General features: G+C 40.5%; 3 protein-coding genes across 11 annotated transcripts in view; all 3 read right to left on the minus strand.

The window, feature by feature from the left end:
- The window catches only part of LOC101175572 (oxysterol-binding protein 2), a 40594-nt gene extending 38593 nt beyond the window's left edge, over positions 1-2001 (minus strand). For both annotated transcript variants that reach the window (XM_011479142.2, XM_020705925.1), the window contains exon 1: positions 360-2001. In XM_011479142.2, coding sequence (XP_011477444.1) covers positions 360-517 — 158 coding nt within the window. In that variant the 5' untranslated portion in view covers positions 518-2001. The remainder of the gene's footprint in view (positions 1-359) is intronic.
- Positions 2002-2108: 107 nt separating this feature from the next.
- Positions 2109-18082, minus strand: rasl10a (RAS like family 10 member A). The gene is made up of 3 exons (XM_004072370.3): positions 16059-18082; positions 6172-6296; positions 2109-3867 (listed from the first exon to the last, which is right to left on the minus strand). Exons 1-3 carry the CDS (start codon positions 16272-16274, stop codon positions 3597-3599), a joined length of 612 nt encoding a protein of 203 aa, XP_004072418.1. The 5' UTR covers positions 16275-18082; the 3' UTR covers positions 2109-3596.
- Positions 18083-18414: 332 nt separating this feature from the next.
- ap1b1 (adaptor related protein complex 1 beta 1 subunit) overlaps positions 18415-27741 on the minus strand; it is a 28757-nt gene continuing 19430 nt past the window's right edge. For 7 of the 8 annotated variants that reach the window (XM_011479147.3, XM_011479148.3, XM_011479149.3 and 4 more), the window contains 4 exons: positions 27635-27719; positions 26467-26553; positions 25784-25938; positions 19258-19375 (listed from right to left, as the gene is read on the minus strand). In XM_011479147.3, coding sequence (XP_011477449.1) covers positions 19301-19375; positions 25784-25938; positions 26467-26553; positions 27635-27719 — 402 coding nt within the window. In that variant the 3' untranslated portion in view covers positions 19258-19300. Of the gene's footprint in view, positions 19376-25783; positions 25939-26466; positions 26554-27634; positions 27720-27741 lie in introns of all 8 variants that reach the window. The other variant, XM_011479146.2, reaches the window with a different exon arrangement.

Raw genomic sequence — 27741 nt, forward strand, 5'->3', positions numbered from 1 at the left:
TGACATGATGCTAACAGGCTAGCTTCGTTTGCTAACTAACGTTTGACATCAATTTCAGCTAATTTCAAACACTTTTTTTTGGGGGGGGGGTTCATAGTGGAAGTGTGCAGCGGTGTCCGCCTCTGACTTTTTATCCGCGTCCCTAAAACCAGCAGTCAGCAAAAAGCAAAGCGTTATGCCTCCGTCAGCTGGAAGTAAACAGCTGACTGTCCATTTGACAGCTAGCTTAGCCTATTGCTAGCCAGCTGAGGCTGCCAGCTGTCATGATGCGCAAACAGAAAGATGACTTTTGCCCGCTAAGTGGCGTTTATTTTTAGAGAAATGGCACGTTTGGAAGTAAAAATTTTAAAAAAAATTACCTGTAATATGAGAGCAGACCATTGCTGAGGACAAACCAGCGCCGCTGGTACCCTTTCAAATAGTTTGTCCATTTAAAGAGCCAGCCTTTGTACGTGTCCGAGCCCGGTGCTGTGGCCGCGGCAGAGGCGGACACCGAGCCCTTCCCTTGCTCGCTCATCCTCGGCGCTGCCGTGCGCCAAAGGGGCGCGGGATAAACCGGGGACACCGGAGACAGGAGCACAGCCCCACCGCGACTGTCGGAGCGTGGACGCGCGCGGGCACTGACGAAAAAGCCTGACGGAGGAGAAGGGTCGGGAGAGCGGCAAGAAGAAGAAGAGAGTGCCCCACGAGTCCATTCACATGACGCCGGAGGAAGGACGAAGAGTGATGCCAAGAAGACACTGCTGATGCAGACTGCAGAGGATTCCGCACAGAGCTGGAATAAATCGACAGCGGACAGCTAGTTACTGCATCTCCATACTAGCCGACGAGGTTTTCACCACCAAGCCAGCAGTTCCTAATGACGTCCATCCCGCACGGTTTGGGGACGAACCGCTGGAAGCAGCGGCTGCTCCGCTTCAACCGGTTTGACAGCTGGGAGTTAGAAGTCCAAGATCCAAACCTGAACCACGTGACTTTTTCTTTTTCTTTTTTTTTTAATCTAAACATTCGTAAACATTTGACATGCGTTGTGTCAGTCTGATGCGGGACACGCCCCGCCACAGCTGACATATGACCATCCTATATCCCCCTTTGACAGTAGCCTAAGTTCATGTGTGATACTGATTGTTTGAACTATCACGTCCATTAATATTTACCCCCAAAAAAGGGCAGTTATGGTACAGAAATGTGTTGTTGGCTTTCAAAAAAACATAAAGAAAATCCCCACGTTTGATGACATTATATTAAAAAGTTCAATTAGGATATCTTATAGCTTAATGGTTTAAATAATATCACAACATAAAACATGAGATTACAAAAGACACAAATAAAGCATCTGCATTTCTGGCCATGACATACCAACATTGTGACCAGAGTTTGCATTATCATCTGGATCTGGATCTGGATTTGAAAAATTAAGAAAATTAACTCCCTCCTATTGATGCAAATATGAATCAAACCACTTCAGCTCCAAAATTCCCTTAATTTAGTATTCAAAAACAAAAATAAGAGATTTTCTTTCATAGCGGGATATAATATATAGGCATGAAAGGGGTTGAAAATGAAAGTCACAAACCCCTATATTTTGTTTATGAAAGAACCAATAGACCTTACTGTTTGCAGGCTAAATGCATTTGTGCAACAATCCAACACACCCCCAACAAAGTGCTGCACATCAACCACATCATAATAACAAAATATTCAATTAAAACACCGTAAGATAGTGGAAGCATGATAAAAGACAGAAAAAGCAACAAATAAATCAAATCGGAACATGGCTTGTGTCAAAATGATTGGAGTAAAGATTTTAAAAAAGAGCTCTGGGTGAACCTTAAGCTTTAGATAGAACAGAGGGACCCATGTATGCTTACAAATGTAAATAAAAGAAAGAAAAAGCAACCATTTTTGTTCTTGTTTAGCACTGATCTGGGTACTGATAATAAGACGTTACACTACCACAAGATGGCAACATTGACAAAACGATACAAATGTGGTTACACAGAAATTAGATGCTGGGGGGGGTTCAATGTTTTGGTTTAGCATGAATCTAAAAGGGGGTAATACTCACTGTACCAACTCCTCAAAATAAATACATGAAGTATTTCTCCTTAAAAAAAATGTAGCCCTTTTTATTTGGTAATGCACACACAAACAATCAGATGGAAACTCATGCTACACACAGTTTCTCCTTTTTTTCTTAAAAAATGTCTCTGCTACATTTTTCTCTTCTCTTCTCTTACTGGAAACAAATTAAACAGACAAACAAAAGAAAGAATACAACCATCTGGCCTAACTAGAGGGTTAACACTACATCTTGGAGAGAATCACAAGCTTGTCCTCTCACGTTCCAGTGAAAAACAATCACATTCGTCCATTACAGTGTGAGAAAACCATGTAATACAAAAATCAAACACAACGTTACATTTTCACATCAGTGCAATTAAACCCTGACTTGTTGGTTCTACCAACTGAAACATGCAAGTTGATTATTTCATGACTCATTTTTATGTACAATAATTCTGCTGGCTTGCCATATGCACAGAGTACTTATCCTGACCTAATTAATGCAGCTCACACAATTACCAATTAAGTAGAATTGAGATTAAAACTTTAATGGTGATCAATTTTTGTGTGTGAAGGGGCATTTAGTGAAGTCATTAAGCTCTCTGTAGTTATTTGTGCTGGATGTCTAAGTGCAGGTGGATCACAGCAAACAGCATGTGGCATTCTTTGTGAATGTAATTCGATTATTTATATATGTACTAACCAATGGATGTTATCCCTCCAATCTTTTTAAAGCGTTCAACATTTACCCCCCCTATTCTGCATTTCAAATAGCTCTGTTTTTTTACACATGTATTCTGCTTTCCTTCGTTATCTCTGAAATATAATCTAATGTCAGGCCTAAAACCTACATCCGGCTTCCACGTAATCTGCCACATCCACAAAATTCATTTAAAAAAAGCCAAATGATAATAGGGACAAGTATAGGAAATAAAAGATAGGCTACTTTTTATATCTACTGATAAACATCATCTAATTGTATTTATATACATTTTAATCTTTATGTATTTTAGGTTTTTCCTTTGCCTTTATTCTATTGGTTGGCCTCAAATCTTAAAATAAATCCAGTGAGTTTCTGCTGTCTATTATAAATTCAAAAGGAAGACTCAATGATATTGCTGTTTTTCGTTTTTTTGCTTTGAGTCTCACAGACGCAGCTATCATCCTGTCAGGCCAGGGTACAGACCTGCTGCCATGTTACTTAGGGAGGCACAGCCTGAAATCTTTAGCTGTTCAGCTAAAGTGAGAAAAGTAACTGTGCTTTACTTATTTCATTGGTTTTATTCTGCTCCTCCTTCCCTTCCTTGTTTCTACACAGTGGGCAGAAATCGACTAGAAACAAAGTGGTTTGATGATCGTGTTTGACTTTTTAAGTGTCTTTTACAGCGCAAGACTAATAAACCTCGGTATGAAAAATCAGCTCAGTTAAGCAAGAGGCCACAGGGTATATTTTCCAGCCATTATGATAAAAGTCCTTTTCTCCAGTGCCGCTCTCGCCCCTGAGTAAAGAGGGCTGGAGGGAGCTCTCTGGGTCACATGATGGTGCATCGATTCCTTTGTAGAGCCCCCTGCAGACGGATGGAGGTGTGGTTCTGGCGAAGGCCCCTTGCCACAGCAATGCCCAGCAGCTCTTTGAAGAGCAAAATTACGTGCCAGTTAAATTTGGCAGAGCACTCCACATAACCACATTTCCAGGTCTTCTTCACCAGGACGGACACGGCCCTGCGAGGCATGAAGCGCTGTCGCTGCAAATCTCTCTTGTTACCCACCACCAGGATTGGCACCTCGTTGCTGCTGCCTTCCCTGCAAGAAATTACAACACAACAGTATTGATTTACTAAACACCATAACTACTATGCTGATGTTTATCATTATGGCTCGCTCAGTGGTTTTTTTTTTTTTAACTGAGGGGAGGCTGACTGAATGAATGGAGCTCCTTGTATCATCACCACCTTTTGTAGCAGCTTTGTAATAGATTATTTACCACTTCTCAAGGAAACTTCATGAATTTCAAATTTTCCATCTGATTGGTGGTTTTAGATCACCATCCCTTTGGCAGCTTGAATTGAGAAAAACAGAAAAAATGGAACAAAGTAACTACACTTGAGGGCTGCATGGTGGTTTGCCTCACACTTATCGGTTAAAGTCCAACGCCAATTACTTTTGATCTATTTTATAAACATTCCCAGTGGTCTTCTAATTATAATTTATCCAGGTTTTAGCCAATTAAAAAAAATCTGTGTTGTTTAGGACATAGTTTCTGCAGAGTAGCAGTAGGTCATTAGAAATTCGCCTCTGAGTTGTGGGCGTGACTGTTGATGCAGAGTATGCCTGTCCTGAATTCCCATCAGCCATTTGTTTAGACTCTCCCCATCCAGCTTGCAGCCCCTCACACCCCCAACCTAATATTACCGGTGCAACAAAAATGGCGAGAAATATTGGAGCTATCCAGCTATACAGTTTACAGTTGAATATATAAACACTCAAAAATGCAGTTTTAAGCACAATGCCACAGGAACTTGTTAAAAACACCTAAAACACAATTTTCATTGGAGTGGGTCTTTAAGTGATATCTCTAATTTGCCCCTTGGTGTGCATGGCAGTGTGCAGCCCTGCGGCAGACTGGCGACCTGTTCAGAGTGTACCCCCCCTTCACCCAACACTAACTGGGTTGGATCCAGCAACCCACGACATCAAACGGGATTTAGTGGATTCTAAAAATGCATGGATGACTGCAAAACTTTGAAATTCTGAACTTAAATTGTTGTTTTCGTAAAAAAAATAATTAAAAAAAAGCTGGATGTTTGAAGGATTTAAGTCAGTGAGAAGCAGTGAGGCAGGACTGCATGTGGGCATAAGTCATCTGATGATTCCCTGAAGACAGCAAAGGCAGAGATGGGGTAAAATTCCTGCTTTTATCTTTTCCTTTAATGCTGAATAAATGTGTCATTTTGTCATGTCTCCTCGTCTGACGTGGATTTGCATATTTATGCATATTTTCCCGCCTGCTTTCACAGATGGACAGATAGCTTGAAAGAAAGAAGAAATATTATATTGCTCAATGCTCATATCTCGACAAAGTTGATAAACTGCTATCCTCCTTTTTCCAGAGCGGATGTGAAACAAACAACATCCATACATATCTCTGTTGAGTGTTTTTGCAGAGTAAGATGAACGGATTAAAGGCCAGAAGCATAAGTTTTTGATGAAAGGCTGCAAAAAGTGATGGTGTGACACGCTGCTGTCACAAAGCCTCAGTGGGCTAAAGGTTGGCTTCATGCTCGAGGGCTTAAAAAATAGGGCAGAAAAATTAGGTTAGTGTGGTTCCAAACAGATTTCTGTCAACCCAAAGAGCTCCAACTCACTATTTTTGTTCTGCTGCCGCTGAAGACTGCAAGCGCCAAAAAAAAAACCCTCCTAAGTTCCATTATTCATCGTCTCAGAGCTCCGCTTGTTCCCTCTCAGCTTTTTGCTTGTCTCATTCTTTCTGACACGAATTCTTTGTTTTGTGAATATAAATTTCTGAGGTTCTGTGGAGCTTTTGCAGTCAGCTCTCCTGCTGATCATGAAGGGTTCCTGTCTAGGGACCATAAGTGTAGCTGCAAGAATGTTGTGATGAACTCTGCAATCACAGCTTGGCCATGTAGGGCTAAGCAAATAAAACTGGTACCTCGGTGTACCTTTCTAAATGTAAATGTGTGGAGACTACCAGTAGTTTTTCAGAGCTAATTTTTTTCCCTCTGGTGTTTGACCTTTCAAGGCACAGCCTCATAGAACACAAAACCTGGATTTTGTCTTCCAGTGGTTCTCTACTCTTATTTTTTGTGAAGATTTATTCAGTCTGACAAAGATAGGAATGTTTTAGAACCATTGCATCAGCAGCAGCAGTTCTCTGGCACCAGCTAATATCAAGACAAGTCAGAAATTCTTGGAAGAGTGTGTTTCATTACATATTAACTCCAAGGGGAAAATAAACATTAAAGTCACAATGGATGAAATTAAAATCTCTGTGACAGACCTCGACATTGCATTCTACCAGCAGGAAATGTTATAAAACATCACCTGAAATGCCAACAGAACAGCCAGTGAGAACACTTAACCCTTTACCTGTTCTCAACTATCTGCTGTCTGATCATTTTGACATATTCAAAGCTCTCCACGCAGCAGATGTCGTAGACCAGGATGTAAGCGTTGGCATTGCGGACACCTCTGCAGCGCAGATCCATCCACTCCTGAAGGGCACACACAAATGACAGAGATTTCTTTGGTCATTATTAAGGCATTTAAGACATGTCTGTTTTCTTAATGACAGCAAGAAGGCCCTGGTTCAAATCCTGGCTGGGACCTTCCTGCGTGGAGTTTGCATGTTCTTCTTGTGCATGTGTGGGTTTTCTCCAGGTATTCCGGCTTTCTCCCACCGTCCAAAAACATGCTTCTTAGGATTACTGGTGACTTTAAATTGTCCCTAGATGTGACTGAGAGTCTATGTGGTTGTTTGATTGTGTGTGCTGCAACAACAGACTGGCAACCTGTCCGGGGTGAACCCACCCTTTGTTCAACAGTAGCCAGGACAGACTCCGGAGGGACATGGCAAGCTCATTTGTAAAGCCTTTCACTACTTTATTTCAAAAAGAGACTGAACTATTGCCCTATGGCATTTCTTTTGTAATGAATTACTCCCAACCATGCTTGCCACTAAAAATGTTAGCAAAATTTGGATTTGGAAATGGTTTATTTCAAGCCGTTAAAACAAAAATTAAACTAAATAAGACAAATAACAAAACATATATCAACATACAGATATACCAAACTTAGAATAATTAGTCATGAATTGATTGGAAGATATTTATACAGACGCATGTAAATAAGTCTATTATAATTACTCAGTCAAAAATGGACATATTGGCTCTTATTCATACAGTACATGACACAATTAATACTAATACATTTTAAGGTTGTCAATAATAGTTTAATTTATTTTAAAAGGTGTAGGAGGAAGCAAACTTATGTAAATCCACCCCTGTTATGCTTTACTTAACCTTTTTTTTTACATAAATTATTATTATCTGGTTCTTAACTTCTGATCCATTATTTACACTTTACCAACACAAATGCAGATAATTAAAAACTTTTATAACTGTCATAATAACCAACAGGAAACCAATCACGTTGTTACCTTTACAGAAAACAGGACTCATTTTTACAGCAGAATTGTTTTTCTTTTTAACAAACAGAGACTATAATTTATATATACATTTTCTCCTAAAGGGTTAATCATCCAATCAAGCACGCAGCTCATGCTTCAAAGGGCGGATTTTTACAGAATACGGAGATGATGGTCTGTGCTCCTGTAATGTTTTAGAATAAGCTCTGCTGCAGAAAAACTGCAGTGAATTCCCTGACTCTGCACTTTCTCTCCATTTCTACAGCTCACTTGACTCTTGGAGTTTCACAGACCGTAACAAAGTCGTCCAGTGACTACACAGCAAAAAGCATTGCTTGGTCGCTTAGTTACACGTGTTCAAGGACGATGACAGAGGTCAGGCCTGAGCAAACACTAACCTTCTGTCAGGGGAACAAAAAAGGTCAGTTACATGTGCTGCTCCTTGGTTAAGGCTTGTGATTCAAATCACGGCGGAGGCTTGTTTGATGCTAATGACTTTCAAGGTGTAATTAACGCCCATTTGGGTGCATTTGTGTCTTACTGGGGGACATTTGTTCCAGTGAAAACACTGTGACCCATTCTTCTGCTCATGCTGCAATTCCCCCCGAGCTCACCGCAACACTTACAGCTTTGAACAGAACGCAATGAATTTATAAACATTTGATCTGATAAAGAGGGAAAGAGGAACAGGAGAACTTGAGGGGGAACAGATCTCCAGAGAAAGGGAAATGAGAAAACAAGCAAAGGCCTGAGAGAACTGAGGAAAGATGAAAAAGGGAGAAGTGGATCAAAGGATGAGCAGATAGGATGTCGACATAAGCTCTGGTGTTACCGCACGCTGCAAAGGACCAGGTCTGGAGTCCAAGATTGCTACAAACTTATATTCATTTACATGAAATTGTGCTGAATCTCAAGTGTGGAAAAGAACAGCTATTAAACTGTGCAGGAAGCATAAAGTTGTTAAATATAATTTATCTTAAAGTTGTCAGATTAAATTTAAGAGCAAAGGTAACATTTATAAAAAATTAACATTTTTAATACAGTACATCTATTCACCTTTAAATTTGTTTTAGTTAAAAAAAAAAAGACAGAACAAGATCGTCACCTCTAACACTTTTGAACCATATGTTGCACAAAAGATTAGTACCAAATCGAAAATTCCACCTAATTTAGCATCACCTTAAAAGGAAAAAAAGATACTAAAGAATGGGTTTACATGGACAAAGTAGATTTTTCGGTGTTCTTTAAGACAACTAATGACTTATTTATAGAAGCTCAAGTTCAAGCTTGTTCCGTATATTTTTCTCTGAGAGTGACACAAATAGATCATTTATTTATACTATAGATACGGTGTATTCCTCCATTAAAAGTTATACTTTTTTCAAAACAATGGTGTCCTCTGAGTCAAAAGAATATCTGAGAAAAATCAGCAGAAAGTATTTGTGTGTGTGGTCTTGAAGCTGCGACAAGAATCTCCAGATTCTTCACTTTCATCAGGGATTTAGAGTCTTAAGGTTAATAATCTCAGTCTCTAGGATGGACATGTCTGAAAGCTGTTCAGCCTCTGCCAAATCAAACACTTAGAATTCATCACATAGTGTGTTTTAATATTTTTTATATAAAAAAATGCATGAAAAAAAATGTGAAAATGATAAGAAAAAAATCTTTATCTGGTATATGTGACCAAGAAATAGCAGATGATTTTGATAAACTGCAGCCTGGATAATTTCCATATTTCCATAATTGTAATTTGCATATGTTGAACCACGGCACAAAAAATATGTGACCCCTTTTCAAGTGTTTGTTATTTAGTTTGACATTTCAAAAGAAAAAAAATGTATTTTTATTTTGCACTTACAATGAAATTAATACTTTTGTTCAATAATTTAGAAGCAAATTGTCAGGAAGAAGCCCAATATTTCACTGAATCTGTCTTTTTTGCCATATTATGCCAAGATTTTGAGAGCTGTTCCGCTTGATGTATTTTCATATTTTTTGACTAATGACCACAAATATCTGAAAAAAACTAAAAAATTAAATCTGAAAATGCTATTGCCAGACGTTTTTTAAATGGTGTGTTTGTCATACTGCTGCTGTGACCCACATGTGTAGCAGCAGAGAGCTGACTGAAGGGATCAGACTGATGTTTTTGTTTCTCGAAAAGGCTTGAAATGAGAGTTTTAAAAATGAAAATGCAATGTCAGTGCAGGAAAAATGATGGTAAAGGGTCACTTGTGCACAGATGACAGACTGCTCATTTGTGAAAGAGGAGGCGAAGGGAAACATCGATGAAGGGTGTGATGATGCTAATGATAATGCCAGCACATTGATGAGAATTAATTTGCTTCGTTCAGCCTGGAGGAGGTTATTTATGGGTTTGTATCAACAGGAAGAAACAGCCTCACACATGAGCAGGAAGATAATGCAGGCAATCAGGTAAGCCAGCAAACATGTGTAAAATGACTGAAGTCAAAGTGGAAAATTAAAGGAGGCGGAAATGTGACTACTTGCTTTTCTTTGAGAATCGTACAGGACAGGACAGCTTTTAGCCCTCTATCATTTGTTCAAACTTTTTCTTCTTCTCCTTAAGGGAATTTGAATCCAGGTTGTGCCCTGTACGCCGCATACACATAATACATTCTCGCCCTAGAAACGCATATCATCACACATCAACCTTTTCTGATAATTGAAAGAGGACTCAAGACTTGAGAGGCACGGTGGCTTCAGTTGCAGCCTCACATCTCCGGAGCTAAAAATAGGAGCTTTGGTTCTCATCTAATGGGTCTTTGTCGTTCAAGTCCTTTTTTTAAATGCAGAGGAGGAGCTTGGAGAGGAAACGCTACAACCTCCAACAAAAGAAAACAAGAAATAAATGGAAGACCGTGCATCCATTTGGCAAAGATGAAGTGAAATGAGATAAATGCAAATTAGGTGCGCAGCATGTTTATTTATGCGTACTTGTGGAGTGTGAGTGTGCATCTGCGGGAGCTCAGCACCTAACTGGGGTGTCACTGTCTTTATGCTCCAATCGGCCTTCTTAACATTGCGCACTAAAAAAAGAGCATCCCATCCTTTTCTTCTCAAGAGCCAAACAGAATATGTTTCCCTGACAACTGTGCTGGCCACAGTCAGCTTACAGCCGAATAAGAGAAAGCTGTTGTGTTTCCTAAAATTAAAAGATAAAGCTGTTGTGTCCCAGACTGGGGTGAGCCTTTATGTTTGTGGAGGACTAGGAAAAATGGGGTAGGGGGTTCAGACACCAGCCGCAAGGCATCACAAGAAAACATAATAGTTAGAAAAAACACAAAGAAGTGTGGGAAATTCTATTTACTAGAAAATTATCTGAATATCCCAACTTGTGCAAATTAGCCAAAGATGATGTGAACTCTGGATCAGGATGTGAGTCATCTGAATAAAACAAAACTGTTTCATTCAGCTGCAGCGAACTGAAAGAAAGACACATTTTTTAAACACTAGTCAATAATTTACATGCCGCCTTCTGCCAGAGGGGAAGTGAACTTTGGTGTACACCTGTTTTAAAGGCTGGGGGTGGCTCTTTAATGATATGTGTGGTTATGATGGATGGTTCTCGAGTACAGGACGATGACCCTTGAGGAAGGGTGGTGAGTAATTAGAAATGTGTCATGCAAAGGCCAAGCTGCCTGACGTGCAGTTAAAGTCTAATTCATCCTGTGTGGATAAAAGTCCCGTTACTCAGAGATGACCTGTGACTGGGAAAACGGTCTAAAGCCATTGCTTTTAGCGTTCTTTCCCCTCACTTGAGACAAAAAGGGACTTTTTTTTTTAACTCGTTGGACCTATGTGCAGAGTGTACTTTGTCTTCAATCTGTAATAGCTAGAAACAGTTATCCCCCTGACCCTACTTATGATGAAGTGACCAAGGACAGATTCTAGGAATGTTGAATGAATCGAGTCTGGCTCATCTTTTTAATAAATTTCATAATAACTGAGCTAAAAGTTATCCTACAAGGATTTTGTAATGCTTGGAAAGATAACACAATTAATTACCTCCCCCTAAACCAAGAAAAAACTGAGGTCATTATACTAGGCCCTAAAAACCTGAGAGATGCCTTGTCTGATCAGATAGTCTCTCTGGATGGCGTAAATATATAGCCTCCATTTCCACATTTAGAAATCTAGAGACTGCAACAGACTGGTGACCTGTCCAGGATGTCCCCTGCCTTCGCCCAGAAGTGGCCCCAGGGATAGGCTCCGGCAGCCTCGTGACCCCGCAAGGGATGAAGCGGGTTTACAAGATGAGTGAATTTATGGATGAAGTCTAGAGGTTTTATTTCACCAGGATTTATCATATATCACAGGCTTCTAAAACTGCATTTTCTCACCTGCGCAATATAGCTAAGATCAAAACTGTACCATCCAAAAGTGACGCTGATAAACTCATCCATGAATTTGTTAAGTCTAGGCTAGATAACTGTCACTCTGCTAGCAGCGTGCCCTAAAAGTTCTTTAAAAAGTCTTCAGCTTGTTCAAAGTGCAACAGCAAGATTATTAGCAGGAACTAGCAGAAAAGAACACATCACTCCTGTGTTAGCTTCAATTCACTGGCTCGCAGTTGAATCTAAAATTAAGTTAAGCTCATCTGTGCTCCTGCTCCTGTACTTGGCGGTGGACCTCGACCTTCGGCTCGTCTGTGCTTCTGCTCCTGTACCTGACTGTGGACCTCCTCTCTGGCTCATCTGTGGTCCTGTGCCTGACCGTGGACCTTGCCTCTGACTCATCTGTGCTCCTGTCCTTGGCTGTGGACCTCGCCTTCAGCTCATTTGGAGCCTCCAGCCATTCCCAAACTCCATCTGAATGTAGCCCTTCTGCTGGACTATTCAAACATGTAGTTGTGACATAAGATAAGCTATTTCTTCTCTAAGAGTTCTAGTTCATCGCCTGTCCGTCCTGGGAGAGGATCCCTCTTCCATGTGGACATCCCTGACGTTTCTTCTTTTTTTCTTTCTCGAATCCGTTTTTTTCTAGGATTTTTACTTACTAAGAAGGAGGCTCTAAGGCACAGGTGTCAAACTCAGGCCTACAGGCCAAATTCAGCCCGCAGTGTAATTATAATTGGCCCACATATTAAATGTGCATTAGAGCTGGCCCACGGTATATACTGTACCGCTAACACTACATATCCCACAATGCTTTGCTAGTATCTTGGAACGCAGTCAAAACCGGCAAGCGCTCCTTTTTTGTGTTGATTGTCCTTGACAGCCATGCTCCAGTCACATCGGACAAATTAATTTCCCCTTCCACAAAAATGGCCAAGCGAAAGATGGACAACAGAAGCTTTCAAGACAGGTGGGGGGCAGATTATCTGTTCACGAACATAAAGGACAGACCTGTTTGTCTTGTGTGCGGAGCTAACGTGGCTGTGATGAAAGCATCTAACATAAGAAGACACAATTTGAAAAGGTTAAACATTACAAATCAGTTGCAGTTAATTTTTCAGTAAGTATTGAGTTTGGCCCATGAATTTACCTAACAGCTTAATTTTGGCCCACTGTGAATTTGAGTTTGACACCCCTGATCTAAGGGTAGGGATGCCCAGTTTAGCCAAGTCTGCTTAGTTTAGTTTTAGCCATTACTTATTGAATTCTATGACTTCATGTTCTTCATGATTTCCTGTTTATTATTAAATTTCCGGTATGAAGCCCATTGAGACGACTATTGCTGTAATTTTGGGAATATAAATAAAGTTGTATTAAGTGAGAGGGACAATGGAGGATTAGAAGCTCAAGCCAGGAGACTAAAATATTAGATTTTTTTAACTCACCATAAAAATGATTATTTGAAATGCTTTTTCGACATGACAAAAAAAAACAATACCTCTGTTTTCACATTAGATTGCAAAGGTTTAATTTCCTCCGATTTTTTTTTCTTTCCTTTTTTTTTGAAGGTAAAATTTGGTTTTTGCAAAGTCACTCAAGTCTGTTTTCACTTTGCCTGTCAGGTACAACCACGCTCTGACTTATAATGTACAGTGTTTTTGCGCTTTACTACCTCCATACACATTCACACACTGGTGGCGAACACTGTAACCACCAGGAACAATGTGGGGTTTAGTGTCAAAAACTGCAATCTTCCAATCAGAGATTGACTGTTCTACCTGCTTTAGAACAACATTTAGGGTCCACTCCATTAAGTTCAACTGGTTGTTTCGAAACACACAAGAACAGCTGAAAATCTACATCCAAACATTTACTTTATAGCAGTCTCTCTGAACTTGGATGGACCAAACTTGTTTTATAAATGTGTACATGTTCCTCCTGACTCAGAGTCCAAATTGCACAATACGCAGCACATAAAAGCCATCATTTCAGTGCCATTATACTGAAGAGTATTAACAGAGAAAACTGAGAAAATGTCTTTTGAGAGCAGAGAAGGGAGAGAAGGCATCTTGAGTGGGAGGAAGTCATGGAGATACATTATGGCACGAATAAAAATAACAAGAACAATTATGGCAAATTCTCTATCAGGCTTAAATCTGTTGCATCCTTCAGCCAAAACTGTGGCAGATGCTCTGGACAAGCTACAACCTCCCCAACAGCAAAGCAAATCAATCGTTGGAGCCCAGTAATAAAGTAATAATTGAAGCAGTAAAAGAATATATAGTTAAAACTGGGTCAGAAACAGCTTAAAGATCGTTAGTCGGATCTATTTAAACACAATCTACATTAATGAGAAAAGCTGCATCAGTATGGAGGTGTACTGACTCGAGGCTTGTTTGTCCCAAATGTTACAGTATGGATTATACTTCACCGGGTAACCTTTGCTTTAACCGTTTCACTAAAATAATAATGAAATCAACCACAGCTGCCCTGCTCTCTGTTGGTGGTTTATTCCCAGCAGTATTCCAACCAGGAATGCCGCTTTAATTGAATTTACTGAGCAAAAGCAAGTAAATTTTAAATCATGGTTCTTTGTGCTGCTCTGTTACTGGCTCTGGTCAAATGCCTCTGACTATAATGGCAACCCAGGGAAAGAGCCCTCATGGTGAAGAGAGAGCAGTGGGCTTTGGAAGAGGCAGGACACAACAGGGCCAGAAAATGAAAAAGCACAACACGTCTTGCAGAGTCGTTACTCAGCAAATTAGCAACCATAAATCTGCTTGATTGAAAGATGGTTGCAGCACTCAGCTGATTGTTTCTCTCTCCCTTGAATACTTTACACAGAGACCCTGACGTACAGGGTCCCTCTCACCTCCTCACCAGCTCCCATGAGTTTGCAGAGCATGAAGTCTGGTGCTACTGTGAGCTGTGCCGGCTGAAGGAAAGGCACAACAACAACAAAAAGGGTTGAAGTGACTCAGCCCTCAGGGGAAACACTCCTACACTTTAAACTCATGAAATGTATGATTCTCCTATGCTGTCTGCTCACACCTACCAGTTTTTCCCCAATGTGGGGGTTCAAAATGATTTAGCAGAAAAATTATTAAACCCTGAGCTTTTTCCGAGGGAGCCTGTGGGCGGCACACCATAACGTCCCTTTCCTATTTTCTTCCAGTAGACTGGATGAGTAACTCTTTCTCCACTGTGAGACCTCACATTCAGGATGATCTTTTGTTGTCCCCCCCATTTTTGTGCGGCTATCTGTGAAACTAGAAAAGGGCAAATTTCCCACTGTGGTAATTGGCAGCTTGAGGAGGTGACCTCCGAAATTTCATTTGTGAAAGAACCGCAACCTCTCAAGTGGCGCTACAAAGGGTCAAAGGCACGCCTCAGGTTTAGACATAGGTGGAATGGGTCACAAGATTTCAAAAAGCTACTTTTTTTTTTCTTTTTCTTTTTTACAAAACCCAAAGGAAAAAATAAGGTTTCATGCTTTGCAGTGCAACCCATAAACACGTTCTGATTAAAACAAAGAAAACAACGGCTTTCAATGTCAGAACTTATTTTTGGAATGCAAAGATTAAATGAAGGCTCATAGGGTGAGTTTGAGTTACAAGCTTTTTCAATTCCCCTCAAATTCCTCTTTTGTGTGTCCACAGTGGAGGAATGGTAACACAAAGACAGGATTTTAGGACTTAAAGGATTGTTGACTAGAAGAAAGGAGGGAAAGAAAGCTCAGCAAAACTATTCTGACTGCTGAGAGTGTGTCATGCTGGCTTTTCCCTGAACTATTGGAAATCTGCCTGTCTTCATTATAATCTAGGGACTAGAACCGGGAATAAAATACTTGAAGCATGTGACAATTTTAAAAAATATCAATGTTAGGAGGAAATTTGTGACTCAAGCAAGGAAGGAGTTGCAGCCATAGACGTATTTTATACCAAAAAAAAGACATTTTAGTTGTCCTGCTGACAACTCTGTGACTAATGAGTCGTGCCATGTGACCTGTGGCCTTGAATAAAAGGACAGTGTGCTCTGTTTCAGAGCACAGACTTTGACCATTGCTTCCTGCAGAGCATCCCATTAGCAGACAAATGCTCAAAAGCCAGCAGCGAAAAAGGCAGTAGGCTCATCTGAATAGATCTGACTGTGAGCACCGCTAGGACTCTGCAGAAGGCATCTTATGGCTTATAAAAACCTCATTCTTTCCTCATGAGGGGGTTGAGAGTTTTACACCGTCAAAGTGAGGCTCTAAGGCTTTAACTCAGTCTCCATAGCAACTAGTAGAGACATCTGATAGTGAAAGGCGACTAAATAAAAGTGGTGTTTTGTCTTTGGCAGCAGCTGTGAATGCGCTGCTTGACAGTTTAAACAAAGACCAAGCAAGTGACACGTGGATTTAAGAAATTGAGATGACGGGATCAATTTAAAAAGTTGAATCTTGAGAAGTGAAGGGGGTGGGGGGACTATACCTGACTGGCGCTCGCAGGAAACGAGGCGATTGGCGGGACGTCCAAAATCTTCAGCTCATACATGTTTCCGTTCAGAATGACGGAGGGTCTGTACACATATCTGGTTCTGGTCGCCGTGTACCCCTCGGAGAAATCGTTATAGATGAACTGGCGGATTATGGAAGTTTTGCCCACTGCGGGAGCACCGATCACTGCGATACTCAGCGTCTCCACCATTCCTGGAGCTCGGGTTCAGCACCATGGACAGCGACAGCAAGCCAGACTCTAGAGGTCCACGGCTCTGAAGGAATTCAGTTCCCCGCTGCTCGGCAAACTCGCAGCATTCAAATCCCACGAACTGGCCTCAACTGTGTCTGTGCGTCAGACACGAATCAGTGGGTAAATAAACCCCCCAATCCTCAGGAGCAGAGCGGGAAAACTTTATCTCCCAGGTGAGGGGAGGCAAGAGAGAAGTCACGCAGCTTGTTGTAGATTATTTAGAAGCGATGCTCAGCCATGATCACGCGAACAGGGGGATCTTTGCAGCTTCCGCAAGCCAACGCACCGACAGAAACTCTTTGTCCTCAGGGGACATCCCCTGTCGACCTCGTCCCCAAAGAGGAATCCTCAAAGTCCACTCCTGCTCTCTCCACGTGGACATAATCTTAATCCAGGATAGGGTCTGACCTTGCCCAAACGCGCGGGAGCCCTTGATGTCTTCACTGATGATCTCCTCCGCACCGCTCACTCATTTCCAGTGATGCACCACTGCCGCGCTCCTCCATCACAGGCAGGAAGGCGCACAGCCACGAGGCTTCGTAAATAAGCGTCCCACGTGCTTTGAATCGGCATGAAATCTCTGCGCGTTCGGTAACGGTTCACAGGAAACGGAAGCGTCCACGCAGCCGACACACCTGCGTTTCCTGTGAAGGCATCTGTAGTGTGGTTACGAGCCTTGCGCGCCTGCCGTTGGATAGACTCTCTCACATCACTAATATCCCCTGCCCTGCGCATCCAATCGGATCGTGTCATGCGCAAAGCGTGTGGAAGCCTGGTGCTCCCATACGCTGCAAGATAGCAAAGGGAAAAGGCCACGCATCGGCGCCGTGTGCGGGGTTATGGAGGTACGCAGACAAGACTGGCTATCTGACTTATTACAGAGTGGACGGGCTCTTGGGCACGTCAGGGTCGATGAGTACCATCAATCACTGCCGGGGACAACGCATGAAGAAAGCTGACAAGACCTTGTCAGCTTCTCAAGAAAGGGTCAAGAAACTGTTAATTCCATCAAGGTTTATACTAAACAAAATGCGTTTACATCAGTTCTTAATAAGAAACCAAAGAAAGATGTCATTATGTTAAAGATCTTAAGAGTGGCAACAAATGCTCACCAAAACCATACAAATAAATTATTCCAATAGAGATTTTAGTTGAGTCTTTTCAGTGTTAAACATTCAGATCATTATGTTTTGTTGTTTCAAACTACTTTATTTTTTTTGCCGATTTAATCAACTAAATACTCTGGCTGGGAACCCAAATGCAGCTTTTGCAAAGCTTCAGAAAAACTGTCAGTGTGGTGTCTATAATTGAGACATCAAAGCTGAGGAAAAATGGCTCTATTAAAAAAACATTACAAGTAAAAAACAAAATTAACTCTTGTTTTATGAAGTTTTGATGGTTGATCATCTTCATAATTCACCTCCAAACTGTCCTATAATTATTCATCTAATGTGTCACCTTAACTGAACAATAAACTGGTTATTTCAAGAACATTTCAGTGTTTAATATGTACACCAAAATAGTACATTTAGGATATTTTTAATTTAGAGTGGACGGCTTTTTTTCCCTTATGCAAAGATCTCCATCACTGAAATGACCAATTTACCACTTGATATAGGTTGAGTTTGTTATACTTTGAGTTTACACTCCAAAAACATCTTGGATTTAAAAAAAACAAAACTCCAATCTTTTAAGTTGCTGTGAGGCATAAACCTCAGCTTTAACTCAAGGTTGTGACCAGAGACACTTGAAAATCTTCAAGGGTGCAGATGATTATGCAGTGTGGTGTGAAGTGTCTGGGCAAATCGCCTTCCACAAATTTTACCATGAAAAATAGAGATGCCACAATAAATTATTATTCTACAATAACGTTCAACAAGAAAAAACTTTAATTCATCAGGACTTTTAATTGTTCTTTTTAAATGATATTATGATCTACAGGCAACAGCTGAAATTAGTCAAAAACACCAGATTTTATACAGCCTTTTTCTCCCACATAGACATACACTAGAATGCAGTGTTCTGTGTAGTGATCCGCAGAAATATTCAAATACAAAGGTGAAGTGTGGCAATTCACAAAATAAATCAATTTGAGAGATTTTTTTTTTCCTTCACTTTCAGGTTGTAACAAGCCAGTGTAGCATTTGGTCACCGGGGTCTTCATCTCCTGTTAGTCAGAGGAACTCAGAGGAGTTACTCTGAAGATCTGGAGAAAAATTAAAAGCTGCTGCAAATAAAATCCTCCATTCAAGGGCTTTCCTACTTTGTCACATGTACAACAAAACTGAAGACACAAAATAAAGCATAGAAGAACTAAACCAGAGACCAGTCAATGAGCACCTGTTGCTATAAAAGTCAAGATACCTCTGTAAAATTGAAAGAAACACGCACCAACAGTTTCCACTCACACGCAAGTCATTCCACGTTACAGGAAAGCAGTGGTCAGGTTTCATTTCCCCCCCACAGATACTAAAGAAAACTATAAAATAAAGACAACAGTAGTGTAGCCGAAGCACGTGGGTGTCCTCTGCACAGCCATCATCCACATCCTGCAGGCAGAGCGTAAGAGTGCAAGTCTCCTTCCAACCCTCTATTCAAATGACCTCTAAATAAAAAGGAAAAAGTGATGATTCACATGATGATTGCAGATCCTAAAAATAGCATGAAATCTGCAGAGTCGTTGGGCTTCAAAGTGCCTTTAGAGGCTGGCTCAGGCCAGTTTGAATGTTACATCTGATAACTGAGATAATTGCTGAAACTGGAGTTATTTCATTAAAAAAATGAAGAGAGGCAGTGAACTGTTTACATCAATGGGCTTAACAGGGGGAAGGAGGGAACCAAAACTAGATCAAATGAAGACTTTAAAGGATTCCACATTCAGACACCACAGATAAATGTTGCAGAAGGTTTAGGAAAAACCAGCAAACAGGAAGTCCCAGGTGGTGTTTGAGGATGGATGGATGGATGGATGCTCAGGTCTTTGTTCAGTTCTTCAGCACTGCCTCGTAGCTCTGGAACACACACTGGGAAACCTCTGGAGCTCTGCATTTCAGAGAAATCTGAGGGAGACAAGAATGGGAAAACGTCTTTATGGTTTGTTTAAATGAAACGTTTACTAGATACATCACTGAAAAGCAGACAAATAAATGCTTAGTCTAGGAGAAAACTACGTTACTTCAATCTCTGTGAAAGACCCACTCCAATAAACATTGTGTTTTTGGTGCTTTTAACATACTCTTGTGGCATTTTTCTCATGCTGGAGGACATATTAAGAGAATTAAGCTTAAAATTGCATTGCTGAATCTTTCTTTATTCAAATCGTTGTGAATCAGGAGCAGATGCAAAGATGCCATTGGAAAAAGCTTGTGTGACGTAGAAGCTACTACAGAAAGCCACAAGCTCCTTGCTCCAGTCTATTCTGATGTATCCACTTGCAGACAAGTACATCCATCTCTGTTTTCCTCATTTGTGCTGCTATCTGGCTCAAAACTGTACGGCTGGATAGCTCCAATATCACTCGCCATTTTTGTTGCACCAGTAATGTTAGCTTCGGATGTGAGGGGCTGTAAGCTAGCGGGAGAGCAAGCAAACAGATGGATGATGGGTTGGCTTACTCCTCGCCAACAGTCCCACCCTCAACATTTCTAATGAACTCCTGCCGCTCTGCAGAAATTATGATCAAAGGATTATTGGAGTGAGACCTAAAATAGAAGAAAAAGTCCAACCTAAAACACAAAACATAGTTTCACGAGGAGCTTCAGAATGAGCTTATCGACTGAATGCACCTTTCACCAAGACACACGTTCCATATTCTTCTACACGGGAGGAAACAGGAACTTTAAATGGAAACATCACTGATTCGGTCATTTCAAGTGCAAACAGCACAGACAGGAGCACAGATGCAGAAGTGCACTAGAGGCCGGCCGGCCGGCCAGGCAGTCTGCCCACTCCTTCATGCCAGTCTCAATCGGAAAAAGCTTTCACATTTAATGAAGTCTGTCATCCTGCAGTTAATAATTTCTACAAATGGAGAGTGGTTTAACAAAACATTAAAAAGGCAGTTACTCTTGTTGCTTCTGATTGAACTCTTATGAAGTTGTAGAAAACTGATCATCATCCATTTAAAAAATGTAAGTGATAAATGGTCAGTAAGTGCTGCACGGTTAAAACAAGCTGCTTAACAATTGGGAACATCAATAATGTAGAGCTCATTATGGGAGCAGAAACAGATTGCACACTTTCCTCTTGCTCTCACAATGAATTACATTCAAATGTAAAAAAAAAAAAAAAAAACACTGGCAGAACAGTTTGTGTGCTGGGAAAGTTGTGGATTTAACACAGATAACATTTTCATTATCTCCTCTGTCATTCACTCATTTACCAGCCAGCACCAGATTTCTCAAACTATTCCTTCCATTGAATCCGATATTGCATTAATGCTGCTCCTATTGAAGTATTATATTCAATAATCCTCCATTTCTGTGATTAGAAGCTGCTGCCTTCAGTCGCTTCAGGCCTCAAATTCCTCTCCCTGCATCAGTGACACTAATACATTATGATGTTTGCTCCATTATCTTAATTGCGGTGATTAGTTATTCACCTGCAATGTGATGAGGTGACAGTGGAAGCAGCGGTAACTACAGTTTGAAGTCTGGAAAAAAGCAGAGTGCAGCAGTCGCCGCTGCAGCCTCCCTTCGCCGTGTGAAAGCACACTCCAGGCTTTTTATTAATGCATGCTGCTGCTGCTAGCAACATTTAGACCGCCGCACTGCCATCAACAAGATGTGACGGCGTGCAGAAGCCACGGTGCAAACACGGCAACTGAGAGGATCTCGAACCCCAGCACTTGAGTTCAACCGCAGGGGCTGTTGATAATTTAGTTATAATCCCAGTGCAGACGCAAGGAAATAACAGAAAGAGGAAGCAAACATCTAACAACGAGAAACCATGAACATGATTCTGTCAGACTGGAGGAAAAAACTTAAGTTTTAAAGATGTTTACCAAAAAATCTTTCACTGGCTTTAGCAAAGTGTTTTTTTTTTGCATGATGAAGGACAGAAGTAAAGCTGAATCTTTGTTAAAAACTAACAGAAAAAAGTTGCACAGTGCAGCACTGTGATGATTAAGAGATTCACTGCTCGATAAAGTACTGATATACCACAAAAAAAACAGAATATAGAAAAAGGAGAACATTTAATTTGTTGAGCTGCACCTGCGATCTCAGTGTGGATTAATGAACAATTCAAAATTTTTTATGCACACGATAAAAACCAAGGTCTTCCATCTTCCTCCTGCTGGAGAATAATGAGGGACTTGTGACTGAGAACAGGAGGCACATGGGCAGGCACGGACTGAGCAGCAGCAGACTGGACATTTGCATAATTGTGAATTCATCACATCCACTGAGCAAAAAAAATAAAAAAATAAAAAAAATAGCCAGGAACAGCAGAAATGGTCATTTCCGAGAGCATCTTGGATTACATCAGGTCCAGGATGCAGAGAGCAAGCAGATGAAAACCGTTGACAGCCTCTGGACATGTGCAGGTGTGGAGGAGAAAAAAAAATATGCTGAGCAGCTTTAATTTGAAGTGGCTCCAAAACAAAACAAGCCTTTGATGTTGAGTTGGAAAGAATCCTGACCAGACTGCAGTCAGGCGAGGTTTGAAAGAGTCTGTCTGTTCATGTAGGAGTGCCGCAGGTGAGCCTGTGTGTGTATTTATATCATGATGTAAAAGTGGACAGAGGAGCTCTGCAGGCCAGGGGATGACAGCTCTTTGATGAGCGAGTGCGAATAAGTGAAAGCTTTCCTCGCTGAAACATGGCGGAAACATTTCACACATGCGACACTCGGCTGACCTACAGGTCCAGATGTTGTCAAGATGATCTTCAGGGAGGAAAAGATGAGTTTACATTTCACTGCAGCGATTCTCGCCAGCACAACAGAAAGCACTTCAGCTTTTTACTTATTTTGTACAAATCAGAAAATATTGAATATTTTCTGAAGAAATTCTTAAAAATGTGCTTTTCTGTTCAGCTGATGATAAGTTTTGTGTGATGAATGATGAGTGATGAATTGATAACTAAATGATAAAACAAACTGGCTCTGCAAAACGAAAAGAGTCACACAGAAATCAACAATAGATTAAGGGAACAAAAAAATTCCAATGAAAGTCTTCCTTTGAAAATAAAATAAATGAAAAACTGCATGCTTGCATTCAGGAATGGCATCTATATTTGTCACTGGTAGCTTTTTGGAGTCTATTAACAGAGTTTCAGACAACATCAAGAATCCGTTCCTGAGGAGGGTGGGTGAAAAAATAAAAACCCAGGCAACATCACTGGTCACATTGTTGCCATGGGGACAGCGGATGGCAGAAGAGAACACCGGTGCTTCACGTCAAAATGATGAGCAGCACACCCATCCTGCACTACATAAATAGCGCTAAAGTGTACTTTAGCTCGGAGATGTGCGTTTAACTTGTCAAACGAAAGTCTTCTCCAGATAAAATGTTTTAAATGGAAGAAATTAAAAGACAAAAGTTAAAAAAATAAAGGGAATTGCTGTCTGACTCTGCTGTAATCAGTTTTATTTTATGATGTTTCTGATCAACTTGTGACTCCGCCCTTCAAGCTCACTCTCGCCACCATGATAGAGCTTTGGCAACGGAGGCGTAAATGACAGAAAAAAGTCTGAAATAAAATGCATCATTTGGAAATGGGGGGGGGGGGGTCTTTTCCCTTTGCAGTCAAATTGTCTCATTGGTGTCCGATGGGGGGAAAAAAAAAATGAAAAAAAATCAATATCCAATGTTTTACAGGGTCTGTTAGTTTTGTGTCAACAGCAAATGATTTAAAAATGACCCCATAGATAATGTTCATCTTCCTTTAACTGCTATATTTTGGGGGAAGCAAAGTTTAGTTTTCTTAAAAGGTAGTTTAGGCTACTTGGTAAAACAATGTGAATCCAGTTTTGCAATTTCTGCAAACACAGCAGGAGCTTTCTGCTGCAACGTGCAGAAAGCCGTACGCTCTGATGAACATGAGCGCTGATCACTTTGGGGTCTCATCTTCTGAAACACCATCAAGCTCCGCAAACAGCCAGTGGCAGGGCTTTACTTCTTTAGCTCTAAAAATAGCAGCTGACAAAAGGCTTTGGCAGCTTGGCTTTCATGTTCGGTGCCAACAGAGCGCAGGGACCATGCAGCAGGCAGCGGTTCAGAGGAACGAGCACCAAAGTGCATTCTGGGCTTGCAGCACAGTATGAGTGAAGGTCTCGTCCTGTCTTGACTGTACGATTTAAATCCATCTGTGAAATCTGGGGGGGACCGCTGCAGCTTCACCGAAGAGCAGCCTGGATTTTGGAAATTTAACGTTGAAAAGTTGTGGGATTTTTTCAGCCAAAGGAAAAACCTCATATCAGAACAAAACTACACAATTTTGTTCTAGACGTTGTCTGATGACAAGAAATAGGATCAAAATTCTAAGTTTAATAAGTGCGGTCCAGATAAGTGACAAATGGACAAGCAGAGATAAACAAGTAGACAGTTAATGCCACCTCATAAATAAAACATGAAGGGAAAGCAGACAGAGAAATGAACAGGGAGAGGAGTCACGCCAAGGTCACAGCTCAAGATTGCTCATCCTGCATGTTTAAGCCAAACATAATTCATCAGATGTGAGGCCTGCGGTTTGCTGACAAAACAGAGACACGCTAAATCAGAACGGACAGAAAATACCATGTAAACAGCTAAACACACACACACAGCAGGAGCCAACACACTCCAATCACGGGCCGGCCGGCCGCTCTCCCTGCCTCGGCATGCTCATCACTCATTACGGCGCATCAATCTCTGTCATGTCTGCCTGTCCAATCAAATGGGAATTTATCATCCATCTCCATTCATGATATACAAAGATGACGGCCAGCGCTCTGTCCCGCGCTCTCATTTAACTCATTTCTGCAGGAAGTGCAGAATGGAAGATGCAAATGTTTCTACACTATTTATGGAAAGAAAGAAGTGAGACAATTAGAGAAAAAAATGTGTGAAGGTCCTCAGAGAAGAGCTCGATTCATGAATATTTAAGTCAAGCTTGTTATGTGAGACATTTCCAACTGCAAATGCTTCTTTAGAATCCTGCCTGCATCCTTCAAATGTTAAATCTAAAAGCTCGAAAACCAAATCAAGATTCTTCAGAATCTGGATGAGTCAGACTGCATAACCATCATCACAAAAGCTGAGCAAATACTTGATTGTATTGATTGAGAAGAATTTGGGGTCACGACTCATTACATCACCAAGAGTATTTTTTTCTTTCTGTGTCCTTGTGTGGTGGTCAGTAAATCCACCAAAAATCCCGATAAGTAATTTTGGATTGATGAGTTTGTCCAGCAGTTCTTGGATCGTCTTGGCTGCTTAAACTTCCAGTAAACTCCTGACCTAAGCTACAGACTAGAGAAACCTCTTTGTCATCGTGTTTGGAAGATATTTGTCACAATCCTGTTTATCACTAAAGACGAGGCTTCCATTCCTCCAGTCAAAAGTTGATGTTTTCTAGACATATTTTCCAAAAAATGTTATTTTAGTTTTACAATTTTGAAATTGTAAAATTCAGACCGGCATATTTTGCACTTTTACCAAAAAAGATCGGTATAATGTTTTGTTTGTGATTGTTTTTGCCCTACCAGAAGAATCCTCAACATTGAAAGGTTTTTATTTTGCATTTTTGTAATATTTGCTTTGCTTTATCATATTTCTTCAGTTTTGTCTTTTCTTTGAAACGAAATAGGAAATTCTGATCCGTCTGGTCATGTCTTATTCAGACGAGTATATTAAGAGCTTGATGCGTGAATATTTTTACTGTTTAGAACCACAAACACACTTTTATAATGTGTTTAAAAGTTTTCAAGCTACAAAAAAAAAATCAAGAGTATTTTTGAAAAGCTTTCCAGCAAGTATCTGCTTGAAATGGGTAAAGGAAAGAGAAACTCTTCACTGCATCAGTTGAGGCAAAACAACCTTTTTTTGTTCCAATAAGTTAAATCTCTGCTCACGCAGCATTTACATTTACATGATGTTTACAATGAAATCTGATAAGAAATCTGACGTTTACAAAGACAGATTTCTTAAGGGAAAAAAGCTGCAGTGAATTCTATTCTTGGACTTTCACCATCACTGGAGACAAAACAAACAAACCGAACTATAAAAAGATGGTGGGCTGCAAAGATTCCCGCTTGGATCTTAATGCTCCATAAATAAAAACCCAGAAGTGAGATTAATCTTTCTGCTTCCCTTTAGATTTATACTTCCTTCTTGAGAATCTGTGCACAGCATGTGGGATGTTCTTAAAATAGCCTTTCCGTTTTCAATAAAAAGGTGCCACTGTGTCTCACCAGCTCTTTCTTTGGGTGGTACATACTGTAGCAGCAAATGCACGGCTGTGATCATGTGCAACAACAAATGCTTACGGTGTAATTTGGATTTCCAGCTTGGATTCTCAGCTCAGCCAAAACCCAGATGCCGTTGGTGAGTTTCACAGACAGATAGAGCATGTCCTGGCCATCCACCGTTCGCTTTGCAATGGTGAAGATGTTGCTACCCTGCAGTTTGTTGGAGACCGCATCTGTCGAGAAAATATATAAATATATAAATAAATGCGTTTGACAGCTCTGCTCCAGTTAGTTTAAAAATGTACTATCAAGCTCCTCACAGACTCTGGTCATGTCCTAAAGCTGTCAGAAGAAACTGTCTTTTAATGTGCTAGACCACTAAAAAAAAAGAAAGATGTTTCACCCTGAAGACCAACTCCAACTAAGATACAGGCCCTAATTTGAGACAAACCTTTCTCTTCAGCATCAGTCGGTTACACCTCAGCAGGACGTGAAATACTCTCTTTGTTCATGCAGAGAAAATAGAGTCTGCTGCTGGAACTCTCCATTAAGCTGCCATTACAGATTCCTCTCCTGCTCAGTTTCCTTCACATTTCTGCAAAACTAACTTATTACATTTAAATGAGGATGAAAGAGGACGAGTCCTATAAATTCTAATTCTGCTTTATTAACAAACTGATCTGTCTGGATTTTCTTAAAGCAGAAAGTGGCTCAGCTGGATGGAAGCCTGTGCGCCTTTTTCTCTAATCATGCCACCTTACCTGAACTGAGGTGGCAGTCTTTGATCTGAAACTGGGACTCGTTTTCGTTAGGAATGTCTTTCCATGTAGCGAGGAAAATCTGTCGCTCTGTGGATGAAAAGAAGGATGAATCCAAAGAAAAGGCACACACCACAATGTGTTTTTTTACACTATTAAACCCGAACTGTTTTTTTTTCTTCATCTTTATTGCAAAGCATTGATGGATTATAAAAGTTAAATTTACATTTTCCCGCTCAGTTGAAAACACCAGGTTTCATGTCTTAGACTCTGGAATGTTTGCTCCAGCCTGAGAGTAGTTCAGCATTTAGCTCAAGCTCAAACATTCTGTTCTGGTTTTTACAGCCAAACCAGAAGCAGCAGATGTTGCAGTTCTATAAATGATCACCAAAAGAAATGTTCACAGAGGAACAATATCCTTTTGACAAGCATGTTAAACCTTACATCACAACATACAGATGTACAAGCCAGGTTTTAAAGAGTTTTTGTGCATTCATTTTTCATGGCAACATTCATTGATGCTGCGTTTTCATATTACTTGTAGGCGTTTTGATTTTATTGGAACTCAAATTTCTGCATATTTTTCATCAATCAAAGTCTAACCTTACACTGCTGGATTTCAAGGCAATTTGAAATGACTGAATGTTGCAGTTCGTTATATGACCACTAGAGGTGTTAGAAAGGGAACAATATCCCATTCAAAATTATGTTAATTTTTTATTTTTTATTTCATTAGAGCTCAAAACTCTGCATTAACAGGGAAGATGATTAATTGTCATTTTGATTAAATGAATCAACAAAAGCGGATTTTAACTATTTTAAATTAAACTGATATTGCTTAAAAAATTCAATGTATATATATATTTGGCAAATTTATAAATTGATTTTCTTTTACAGAAGCTACATGCCTTTTTTTAGTATCATGTTGTGTTGCGGTCCTAAAATCAACACAGAACAGGTCAAAAGGGGACAGCGTGTCAACACAATCTCAGATTACTTGTTAAAAAATGAGCTGCGACTGAGCTGAAGCAGCTGGTCACTCACATCTACGTCACACGGTCGCGCTTGCATCAATCTCTCAGTGAAGGTCTTCTTTTTTTTTTATTAAAATGCTGACGTCAGCGTGACTTCAAGGTTTTTAAGTAAAGCAATTGAGTGCGAAAACACTCACCCATCTTCCCGTCCTCCACAAACAGCATGCTGATGGGGTACTGGCAGCTGAAGTAGAATACGTCAATGTTGTTCTTGACAGCCACCTGTGGGATGGATTACATCTAT

This window comes from Oryzias latipes, chromosome 9 (assembly GCF_002234675.1).
Source record: "Oryzias latipes chromosome 9, ASM223467v1".
Classification (NCBI taxonomy): domain Eukaryota; kingdom Metazoa; phylum Chordata; class Actinopteri; order Beloniformes; family Adrianichthyidae; genus Oryzias; species Oryzias latipes.

Bases quoted from the DNA above. Each gene is read 5' to 3' on its own strand.
- rasl10a (XM_004072370.3), bottom strand. From the start codon at position 16,274: ATGGTGGAGACGCTGAGTATCGCAGTGATCGGTGCTCCCGCAGTGGGC. The intron at 6,297-16,058 runs GTATAGTCCCCC...TGTGCCCTTCAG, and splicing joins TTCCTGCGAGCGCCAGTCAG to GAGTGGATGGATCTGCGCTG. The intron at 3,868-6,171 runs GTAAAGGGTTAA...AATTTCTTGCAG, and splicing joins CAGCAGATAGTTGAGAACAG to GGAAGGCAGCAGCAACGAGG.